The following is a 12,236-nucleotide window of genomic DNA, read 5'->3' as shown; positions in this document are numbered from 1 at the left end:
TTTGGTTGTTTCATACAGCATTTTATTGTGTTTGTGAGGGCAATAAAATTCGGTTGTTGGCGTAAGAATTTGTCATTTGCCAATGGCCAACCCACCAGGCCGTCACCATCAGGCCATCATTATTTCATTCAGATCCAGTCTGTCAGTCGTCGGTGACGGACGGCCAGTATTGACGAACTGCCTTCACTGTCATTTACATGCCCAATACTGCAAAATACACGACAAGATTGAAAATATGTGTTATGGGTTTGTTTGTCCATATATTTCTTTCAACTCACGTTTGAAGTCTGTGGGGATATTTGTTCATTCATCTAAACAAGGTCACAGGTAACTCACAATCTCACTTCTCCCACGTTAAGCTCATCCAATAATGCTTCATCATACAGACAGTCTCAAAAAAAAAAAAAAGAAGAATTCATAATCAGAACCGAATTGAGTCTGACTGTCATGTAGGATAATATTGTGTCGTGTTCTTCTTTTTTTTTTGGTTTTGGCTCACTGGCAGTAAAGCAGAAAATGGATCAAATTCGGTCAAGTGGTATTAGTTTAAATCCGTTTGTTTCTCCAACGCTGAGAATCTAATCACAATTCCGTTTGAAGAAACTGCAGTTCCAGCATATGGCAAGGAGGACTTCATGACGTTTATGGCTGATGTCATGATGATGACTGATCCTATTCTTCAGACTGCTCTCATTCAGCTCGTGCGCACAATAATGAATCAAACCTCGGGCTGTGATTGTCTCAGTCAGACGTAAGTAATGCTTAACTTGGCGAGTCACTCTTATACAATAAGAGGCTTATACGCTTTAAACGGAATCTGTGGCCGTGACCCATGGTCAAATCCAGATGCGATGACCTCACATCACCGTGTCAACCTCGAGTTTTTCACCTCAAAGGCTGCCAAGGGTGACCAGATCATTCCCAGATTGGTGAGGTGCACTCCAAGCGATTTGCCCCAATCACCTCTTGTAAGATTCTCCAACTTCAAAAAACATCATTCACGGACCATGTGGCAAGAGCTCATCTCACATGGTCGTATTTTCAGCAAGAATGTAACTAAAGTTAATTCATATCATACCGCTTTGGGGTTTCTCTCAGAATAAAATGACACAGGCACTATTTGCACGCTGACAGGAACTGGGGCACAGGAATAATCAAGGGTTGCAAAGTTTCACAGCTGATTATGATACAAATTGAATTGCAACCTGCTATTTTTATATGGCTCCCCAACACTTTTTTTTGTAATTTATAATTGCGAACCTTTAAGGTCATAGTACCTCAAACAAACAGCACGACTACAGCACAAGATGTTTATTAGTAATAAGTTATAATTTTCGTCATTTATTTCTTTATTGTAACATGTTTTGCCAGTGTGTATCATACTATTCTTAAGCCTGTTCACGTCACATTTATTTATTATTATTTTTTTTATTTTTCAATTTGACACATTCCGCATGCATGCAAGCTAACACTTACCCGTTGTGCTGCTTATCCCACAAATGCATGCTCCTTACAAAGAGGGCACCATAAACATACATTCCGATGCATACTAGAAGAATAATCTCCTAAACACATATTTCAGATTTTTTGGTGGTGGGGGGGGGGGTTGTTTCATGTTTATATTGACCTAAAATATAAAGCATAGGTCCTTGAATCCAGCTCAGTCATTTCAGCCTTGAGAATGTCCCCGAAGCTCTTAGGGCTCCCTTTGTTTACATACACTATAAACACACAGTCCATTAAACGATAAGGTGGTCTGATGAGATCCATATGAAAGTGGCATATTTGGATCAATGAGATGCATTTTCAGCAAAGTCATTTTTCACCTGTCTACACATAATGCTCAGTGGCCGCGACCTACCACACTCGCATTAAAATCAATCAGAGGTTTTTATTCCCCCATTCATTTGCCACCTGTTTGTATATTCGGGATATACAGGGAGCTTGCAACTCATTGCCCCAAGCATCAACTAATCAAAGCACATGTTGCTTATAAACTCCATGCTCTCATTAAAATGATTGCTGCCGCTCTCCCGTTCTGTGGTCTCACAAATGAACCAACACACAACTAGCGGCAAACAGACAGATGCCAAAGCCAAGAGCGTCGCATTGAAGAGTGTTTTATTGAGACTGAGTTGCATGAAAGGAGTCCCAAAGTGTTTCCTGCACGCAGTAAAATCAACATGTTTTCCCTTTTGTGTGGTTGGGAGCTTCTCACTCTTTTCTCATTACTCTCCACTGGATGCTGTGAAACATAGCCGGCGGGATGGAAAATTTAACTCTTGAATAGGCTCGCTAACTATGGTAAATATTGTACTGTCCGTATTAGTATTGTTGCAAATGCATACTTTTAATATCGGCATGTGTGTCTGCGTTTGAAAACAGACTATAAACATTGATTCACTTTTTATGTAGAAATGTGCAAATGTGAAACGGAGAAAAGTGTAGTTAGGGGAAACAAAAGCTTTGTAGACATTTATCCAAACACATGTTTGACCACTCCTATTGTTTTTCAGAGAGAGCAGGGGAGGAGGGAGAAGCATTCAAGAGTGTTTTGTGTGAGGTATATAGAAGATTAAATGAGTTGTAAATTGTGTGTTCTTTAATCCACAGTAATAACATATTAATAACATAATTTACAAGAAAGGCACTTCTGATGTGTATTTACCGTAGAATGAGATTTCACCACGAGAGGTTTTAATATTAAAAACAAACAATCGATTTAAATAGAGCGATACATACTTGTATTTTTCACTTTTGGGAAATTCAGTGCACACCCCTTACACATCTCGGCTCAAATCACACAAGCTGACTATGAGCATTTGGGCCGATATCTGGTAGCCAGCTAATTTGGAGCAGAAGAGCCCCAAAGCATACAGTATGTTTTGTGGTGTGACTTGGCAGAGTGGCATGTCCGGGAAAGCTACGGGTTAATTTAAGACTTGAAGCGAAAGCTGTTGCCAATTAGGTGCAGTGAACGCCACATGTGGGCCATGCATGCAGCTTTCACAAGGAGCAAAAGGGGGCAGAGACCATTGAGAGCACGAAAGCTCCAGATCAGTTGCTTGTTACATAGATGGACAGTTACCAAGTGAAGACAGACCAAAGACTCAGAAGAAGATAACCTTTCACAGAGTTCTACTTTCCAGCATATCAACATGGCATATGCATGTGCTATGCTTTTACTCAGTCTCACTTTTTTACTAAACAGATCTGAAAGTGCTTCCGAAATGTGCCGGGGGCCTCGATGCCTCCCTAACCAGGACCGGAGCGCAACACAAGGGCTAACGGACACTCACGCGGCAGTATCCAGACGACAACTTCACCTCTCAACACAATCCAGGCAAGGACAAGCCTACCCCAATTACTACCAACAGGATGCTCGTTATCATCACCAAACCAACACTCACCATCAAATCAGAGGCTTTGTGCAACAAACTGGTACTGATGCTACAAGAAGGACCAATCCGAGAACCATCACCGCTGAAGTGTTTCATCCTGGCTGTGCGGGCGGAACCTGCCCGACCACTGTCAATCGTCAACCGACACCCGATGACAGGGATATGTCACGGGAATGCAAAGGGAGTGACTGTAACGGGCATCTCCGGATGCACCAAAAAGCAAAACCTTGCCTTGGCTGCAATACACAAAAGGGAGACGACGCAAGAGGGAATTCTTCACCGGTTCATGTAAGAGACAGAGCAGCACAATTTATGGAGGAGCGATCAGAAGGCGGTGCATGGATACAGTTGACATGTGACATGAAATCAGGTTGGTGTTAAAATATTCAACGTCATTATATTTAGTATTGGTATAAGGAACAAGAGCTGTATCAATGTACTCGTTGCTTGGCAGTGTTAGAGTGTTGATGCCATAAAACCTGATAGGGAATTGAGGATTGTGATGTTTGTGATGGCAGAATGTGTTTATACTCGCACTCAGGATGAAAAACAAAGTTGCAGACAATACAGTAGCAAGCGATGAGCTTCAAACTGGTCCTTCAGTGGGAATTTAAGTGAGCTCTTCCATCTCTTAAGAACACCATCAGATCGTAAAATATGCCGTATTTGAAGATGAATTCCATTACTGAAGCAAAAAAAAAAACAAAAAAAAAAAACAAAACAAAAACAATTAAGTTTATCTTCCAATCAGGGGTGGGGTGGCTGTCGGGTATTTCGGTAATATATGTGAATTTTCCAGAGCAGCTGGTGTATTTCGGTCCTGGCCATCACGGCCGCGCAACCCACTCCCGCCCCTTCACCAGCAATGATTACATTTCAGCGCGTGATGGCTGCACGCCAACCTCCCATTTTGAGTGGAAACTGGTGGACACCCGTCAGTGTAGTGTGTGCAGTTTTCTTTTGTTTTTTAACCTCAAGTTAATAAAGCATTATCCTTGGTTCTAATTCCGTATTGACTGTGAACATTCTCATTCATCCAGATTATTTCATTCTCATAATTTTGCATTGATCACAAGTGGTCTGCCTTGGTGTCCTTAGAAAAAGTTTTTTTTTCTTTCATTGAAGTAACGTGGTGAAGCACTCCGGATAGATAGCTCCAGAACAGGGATAGGGAACTCCGGTTCCTGGAGAGCCGTATCCTGCCTCTTTTAAATTTCTCTCTACTTCAAACACACCTGATTCCAATAATCAAGATCGTTTCAGGCTTCTACAGAGCTTGTTGATGTACTGATAGTTTGAACAAGAATTTCAAATTTCCCCATTGTGGGACTAATAAAGGACATCTTTATCTTTATCTTTAAGAACAAGAGCAAGGTGGAGGAGGGAAAAAAAGAGGGACAGATTTGACAACATTGGCATTGTGTATGTATCAGGTATCTCTGAGAAAATCTTTCAATCAAGTCGTTAATCTCCATTCACATGGAACCTGGTAACACCCTGAGACAAAGGCTGGTAAACCTCTAAAACTGGACACCAATTACACACTCAAAGAGTCTGGCTTATGTTTTCCAGTGCAGTGAAGAACGCACTAATATTGGAGAAGCCAAGAAACCACTGTTGTGATTGCAACTTTTTTTTTCTCAGAATCCTGCAAAGTTAGCCTTTTAACTCATTGGTAGAAGCAAATCGATCAATAATTAATTCATCTGGTGAAAGTGGGGAAGATCTCTTTCCTATCAATCAAAGACTGATTGAATAGTGTCCAAGCCAATTTGTGAACTGAGAAAATCATGAACACGGACGCTTCTCTCTCTTGCTGCAGGGAGCAATGATGTTCCCTCCGATGATGCTGTCATCCTGCAGCTGCAGCTGTCCAAGGACCAAGAGAAGGTAGTTGAGGCTTTGAAGGGTCAGCAGGAAGACGTCAAAGAGATGCATCGGCTACTCAGCGAGCAACACGGGGAGCTGATCCACCAGCAGAGAGAAATACTGTCACAACAGAGGAAAATGCATGACTACATGGAGCAAGTGAGATGTTCATGGATACACATCAGAGTGATAGTCGTACTGATTGCTTGACCTGATTTTTGTGTTCTAGGTCAATGTACAGTACAAAATATTAATGGACACCATCAAGCAAATGTCCATGCAGAACCTCCAAGAGGAGCTGGACAGCCACAGGGAAGTCTTGAGTGACCCAAGCGGGCCTCATCGAGTTCAACAGGCCATCTCTTTGCACAAGGTGGACATAGAAGCCAGTGTCATGGAGGTAAACATTCATTATAATAAACTGCAGAATAACGTTCATGAGGTCCAGTTTTGTAGAATGCTGCTCAGAGTTGCAAGTTTGGACCAATGTGTTTGATGTCCACCAGGTGGGTCATTCCCTTGGGACTTGTGGGAGATGTGGTCCTGAGGAATATTGTGACTTCAGTAGCGGTCATCCACGCTGTGAGAAATGTACCGTCTGTCCTGCCGGCTTCTTCCTGGTTGCCCAGTGTTCAGTCCACACAGACAGAATTTGTCAGGTGAGACTGAAGCGGTTGTCGTTTGGCTGGTTTGGAAACTGTGCAGTGGGTCAGAAGAGGGAGAAAAAACAACTTTAGTTGATTTGGGTTCAACAGCACACAGTTAAGTGTACAATTGTGGTTGCAGGACAGAGATGAATGCCTTGAGCTTGCTGACCTTTGTGAGGATCATCACAAATGTATCAACACACCAGGTAACAAATGAAAGCCCTTCACAATTTACTGATTGATGTATTCTGGACCTATATGGCAGAATGTGAAGCAGTGAGCATGAACGATTTTGTAAGCTGTAGCACCGATGATATTAGGCAAAGGAAAATAAGCAACTGGACTTGTACTAGATTTGGTGAGTGGTAAGATTAGCAACGAAAATATCAGAGTCTAAGCAATTTCTCAATACATTGAATACAATGAACAAGACAATAGAAAACACAAGAAATAACGAAAAGAATATGAACACAATTTGCAAATGTACCTTAAAATTGCCCTTTTTGTTGTAATTCGTCTTATGTTGATTGAAGGAGTCAACAAAACTTTTTGTCTAATTTTAGCGATACACCTATTATGAGTTGCTTAATTCTTTAATTTTAGGCTTGAGCTCACTTTTAGGTTAACCCAATTTGCATTATTAAATGTATAGAAATACTTCAAATTCAATATTGTACCTCTTTAAAGGTCACAATATCAAAATCGATAATAGTAGGTTATGCAAATCAACAATACAAAGTATTATACTTTTATTTTAATTTGATAAAGAGTTTAAATAGTTTCGCCAACTTTGTAATTAGTGTAAAGCAAAAACTTTATTACCTTTATAAAGGCGGATAGTTTGCATAACTGGTTAGCATGTCAGCTCACAGTTCAAAGGTGAAGCGTTCGATTCCGGCTCCGGCCTGCCTGTGTGCAGTAGATTGCATGATCTCCCCCGTGCCTGTGTGGATTTTCTCCGGGTACTCCAGTTTCCTCCCACATTCCAAAAACATGAATGGCAGGTTGGTTGGACACTCTAAATTGCCCCTAGTATGTGTGTGAGCGCGAAGGGTTATTCGTTTATGTGTGCCCTGTGATTGGCTGGCAACCAGTTCAGGGTGTACCCCGCCCCTAAGATAGCTGGGATAGGCTCCGGCGCGCCCGCGACCCTGATGAGGATAAGCAGCTTAGATGATGGATAGATGAATATTTTGATGCGTCTTCTACTCTACTGAATGTTTCTGGGATTGCATGTGGTTAAGGTCATTTAACAGTAACTTTTTCTTTGCTGCCAGAGTGTCCGTCTGGTGAATATCTACAACTCCCTAATTCCATCATGCATGCTTTGTGCTTGGCATAGTTTTTTTCCTATTTAGATGGGAGTTGCACATGCACAGTACATACTCATATGTTTAATGGTGTTCCTTTTATTGTATATTATTCCCAGGTGGATTTAGATGTCAGGGAATGACCGAGCGAGATGCCAGAACTGGCATTTGTGGCCATGACTATTTCTACAACTTGGACATGGATGAGTGTCAGGCCTGCGCTGAGTGTGAAGGACAACCAGCGGCATCAGAATGTACCTTTACAACAGACACCGTCTGTTCTGGACACTCTGCTGCAGATAGTGTCCTCTCTCTTTCCTGGACCGGAGGTGTGAGTCTGCCTGACACCAAAGGCCAGAGCCTGGCCTCACCAGGCGTGCAGCTTTACATCCAGTCGGGGGACCATGCAAGCCCGGCATCGGCCGAGGATGGACACATGGTGATGAAGAAGCACGGGCTGGTCTGGCTGGAGCAGAGCGTCTCCGTGAACCACGGGTGCCGCAGCTTTGTTCAAGCGTGTTTGCATATGAACGTCAGCGACGGCTCTGAAAGTCATTACCTCAGCGGTGTCAGAATTGAGCAACAGGAAGTGAGGTCTTTCCGAGGCGTCAGCATCAGCACGGTAGCAGAGGTTGCACCGGGAAACGTGATCTCCACTTCCATTTGGAGCGCAAACCACCACTGCAACCAGAGCAATGGAGATTTGCGTCTTTATGAGCCCTCAGCTCCTTCTCTGAGCTTCATGTGGCTGTCCCATGACACCGGTGCCGTCGCCATGACGGCACAGGCTGAGCTGTCAGCTCACTATCATACAAATCATCGCGCAACCTTTCGTATCACTTCCACTTCGGACCCTTACGTGGTGGTTCTGACTCATGACGGCCGCGGGATCCGTTTTGCAGAAAGTGGTACTGTGCGCTTTGTATTTCAGCAGGCGTTGTACTCCATGGGCCAGGCGTGTGTGAGTGAGGGCTTCCAAATGTTGGCATACCTCAATCGTAACGGTACCGTTTTGGAGCTTTGCCGGACCTTCAAACCAGGGGTGCACTATCGCGACACATCCATTTCTCTCTCTGGAGCGACTGAAGTTGATTCTGGAGACACGTTGGCCTTTGAGATTCTGTCTCCTGGCCAGTGCAATGTCCGTTTCTTCAGTGATGACACAGGCATCAGTGGCCTCAGCTTGGTTTGGGTTCCTGCTGCTATCTCTTCCTCTATCTCTGCCTCTGTTGCTCAAACCGGCCTTCCCTCAGGGGCCGTCCGAAACAAGCCTTTGCTCTTCCATCAGACCAGTCCCCAAGTGTCTCAAATGGGGCTGTCCGGCAAGGGGTCTGCTAAATCCAGCCAAGATTTTGCTTTCAGGGAGAGTGGCACCGTCAATGTAGCACTGGACCTTAAACTGATCCACTCTTGCAGCCTGGTCAAGGTGACTCTACTCCAACTAAATGACCTCGAGAGACCTGGAGCAGGCTGGGAGGGAAGGGGCACACGGCCCATCCCGCTGGCCCAACAGGTAGGCGGACAAATGACTGAGGGTAGTCAGTGGGCCAGTTTAAGCTTGCGGGCGTCCTTCCAGGTACATAATGGCACAACGGTGTTCTTCACGCTGGACTGTGTACGAGGACGAGTCAACCAGGTCAGCCACCGTGCAGGAAGTGGAGTGTCAGTCCTCTGGGTGGCTGCATAACATCAGAACTTCTATACCGTACTTCACACCATATGGATTCCATTTCAGCAAACTGACTGGAAGCCACAAAAGAACAGACATATTTCGCTGTAAATTATAATGCCATTCTGACAGACAACTACAAAATTTGAGAAGTTTGCATTGTCTTTGCAGCTATAACAAATGGGAAGTTTTAGCCACAAGAACATTTGTGAGGCCATTAATGTTGGCTCAGAATCTCTATATAACCTACTCTTCGGTGTTAAATTCGGTTAAGGTCGGGGCTCTTTTTTTGTTTTTTTTAACAGAAACCAAATGGGATTTTCCCAAAGTGTTTGCATAACGTTGGAAACACAAAATTCTATGTAAGCTGAAGAATTGCTCTCACGTACATGGATGGGTGACACTTATACAATTGATTCCATATATGTATATAAATAATATATAGACTGTACTCAAGCGGATTTGAAGAGAAAGAAGCAGGTCAGATAATGTAGAAGAACGTTATTCTCATACATTTGTACTTTGCACATATTAAACAAACAACCTTTAGGTTGAGACATGTTCTTTTTTTGTATTTCATTAGTCAGCTACCATTACACGACCACTTCTGAATCTTGTCGTTTCATGAAGCCGGATTTAGAAACCTCTATCGAAAAACATGCTGTAGCCTTGTGTAATACCACAGCTCTTGTTGACTTTTATTTAAGCAATACAGCCAGAGAACCTTTCCGTCATTCTGGCCACATTTTCTGCCGCCATTCAAGCCCCCCCTCAACCCACCCCCAAAAAAGTAGTTGTTGTGAACATGTGTTTCAAGTTAGTCACCATTTTCTAATGTGAATATCTACTGCATGCCTTGTTTAATGGCTGTGTTCTGCCTCTTAAACAGACTCATGTGGTCCACAAAGGTCCTGTTAACGTGCAAATGTCTTTGGGAGACAGCACATTTTAATACACCATGTTAAGATGTAACTATCATTTATCACAGCAAAGAAGTATTACATTCATATTTGATTGTGATGGAAATAAAATATAAATCAATACGCCTTACCTGTTTTCCGCCGCTATTCTTGTCAGAACATTCCAGGTGGTTCCGATTAAACAGGAAAGCAAAGAGCTCATTTTTCATGAGTTGAAATGACATGAAATGATTATTTCTCAACCCCCGCTGACCTTCTGACAAACTTCCTTATTCCCTCGGTGCGAAATTGCTTTGGCATAAAATCAAGAGTTCCCAGGCTTATGAGAACCAGTTGAGTATTTGATGTATAGTACTTGTGAAAGGCCTTCAGGAGTGTGTGTCGGCGTGTGTGTGTGTGTTACTGAATAACACATAGGATGCTACATCGATCGTGTTGCCAATGTTTGTGTGTTGGCTCTCCACGACAAAATGAAGACAAATACGGGCGGAAAAATTTCATTGTGCTCAGTTACTATTCCCTTCAACTTGTAACACAATGCACACACACGCACACACACGCACACCCCCACACACACACCCGCACGCACCGCCCCCCCCCCCCCCCCCACACACACACGTCATCTTTTGATGGCTTCGGTTGCTCACAGTGACCTCTGGTGTCTCATTGAAATAAACAGGACACATCGTGAAGTCACGTGACTTTTGGTTGATTCCTCGACACTTGAAAGCCCATTGGCCCCACCTGAAGCCAACAACATTTGAATTAGACTAGCATCAGCAACAAGTGTCTGTCTACACGAAAAACTCCAATTTCATTTCCACTTAAAAAGTTAAGTGTAATGCTCGTACATTTAAACATTTTGTTGTTCTGTCCAGCTTTGGTGCTAAATCGAAAGCAAGATTCTGAACATCTCGCGGTAGAGTGAAGTGAAGCAACATCTGCCACTAAAGAGTTCGACTCACTCTTATCGTTCAGCAATTAAAATGAATATGATACCAATAAATTTATTACTTTCATGAAGAAAATATGTTGGACATGTGTGCATTTTTCTTTTAATTGGAGTACTCATGTGAACAGATAAAAAAAAAGAACACAGGGCCAGTTGTATTTCCAAGTTTTTATTTAAAAAAAAAAAAAAATCTCCATAATAGGTTTTCGGCGGTTCGTCTTCATGCCCACTATTTTTCTGTCTTAAAATAGTACAAAGAGTTATAGCGAGAGAAGAATTCCTCATTTATGAACCAATTACAACAAAAGCACAATGGAAACCCCCCCCCCCAAAATAAAATATAAAATCATAAACTCCTGAACACAAGCTCCAAACGATACTGTACACGGTGGCTTGTTGATTGTGTAGTTTTACCAAATATCATAATATATACACAGCACTGACCAAAATAAGTTAATGTAACCATTCATAATTATATCATTTATGTATTATTGTTTACGAGCAAGGAACACACACGGCCATAATTTGACATGAAATCCGTATGTAAATAAGCATTTGAAGCAATGGTGTATGGGGAGAAAATCTTGCACTGCTGTTTTGTTGCGCTTGCATATACATTTGTTTCGTCAGTATGTATGTACTGCTCTCCATTCTGGGTGGCTGGTGTAGCGTAGTCTTGTGTTTATACTTGTACCGTGCTGGTTTTATGAATACTTACTTTCATGTTGACTTAAACGTATAATGGGTAATTTTATGTATACAGTTTCAGGATTTTAAAACTGGAATTGTGCCACTTTCTTGGCACCCTTGTCAAAGAGACCTCGAAATTGCTTCATAATTGCGGAACTCAAATGTGTCTGCCTGCCTGCACAATCAAAACCACTAACATCGCATTATACCACTTGTGGCGCAACTTAGACCTACTTTCAGCTGGTTTAAAGTTTTGTTTACTTTCTGCCACCAAATTGTCAGGTGTGCTGGGGGTGTGTCACAGAAAAGTTTGTTCCCAAACAAGTGAAACTAGGCTTGCACCAGCATAAAAAGACCAGTTTTTACTGCCGAGCTGTATATGAAAATAGAGCCCTTGGACTTGCATTCTATGAAACATTCACTCTGACAACTTCACAAAAATCTACCAAAAAAGTGTGGCGTAAACAAGAATCAGTAATTCATAAACCACATTCCAATAATAATGATAATCATAATAATCACATAAAAAAGAATATGCAGCTTTATCACTTCAACTTTTCATGTGTCATGAAATAATGACATGTAAACATGTGAAATGATGCACTTCTTATCTTAAGCACTGAACTTATCTATACATTCAATTTCAAAACACATAATATACATACAATATGTAAGAAAATAAAGCCTACTGACGAACTATTTTTGATTTTGTGGAGGTGATCACATGAGCCCAAGTTTGATGTCAATAAATCTAATCTATTGTGCAGAAGGCATTTAT

At 42.2% G+C, this 12,236-nt stretch overlaps 1 protein-coding gene across 1 annotated transcript; it reads left to right on the top strand.

Moving 5' to 3' along the window:
- The first annotated feature begins 2,985 nt into the window (after positions 1-2,985).
- LOC148325728 (uncharacterized) lies at positions 2,986-9,485 on the top strand. Its single transcript, XM_088310417.1, has 6 exons — positions 2,986-3,771; positions 5,224-5,429; positions 5,500-5,670; positions 5,777-5,929; positions 6,057-6,123; positions 7,347-9,485. Exons 1-6 carry the CDS (start codon positions 3,159-3,161, stop codon positions 8,912-8,914), a joined length of 2,778 nt encoding a protein of 925 aa, XP_088166543.1. The 5' UTR covers positions 2,986-3,158; the 3' UTR covers positions 8,915-9,485.
- The last annotated feature ends 2,751 nt before the right edge of the window (positions 9,486-12,236 follow it).

This window comes from Idiotropiscis lumnitzeri, chromosome 12 (assembly GCF_059441095.1).
Source record: "Idiotropiscis lumnitzeri isolate Australia: NSW breed Sydney's pygmy pipehorse chromosome 12, RoL_Ilum_1.0, whole genome shotgun sequence".
In the NCBI taxonomy this organism is placed as follows: Eukaryota; Metazoa; Chordata; class Actinopteri; order Syngnathiformes; family Syngnathidae; genus Idiotropiscis; species Idiotropiscis lumnitzeri.
The sequence above is the reverse complement of the archived record's forward strand: the minus strand, read 5'-3'. Positions and strand labels throughout refer to the sequence as shown.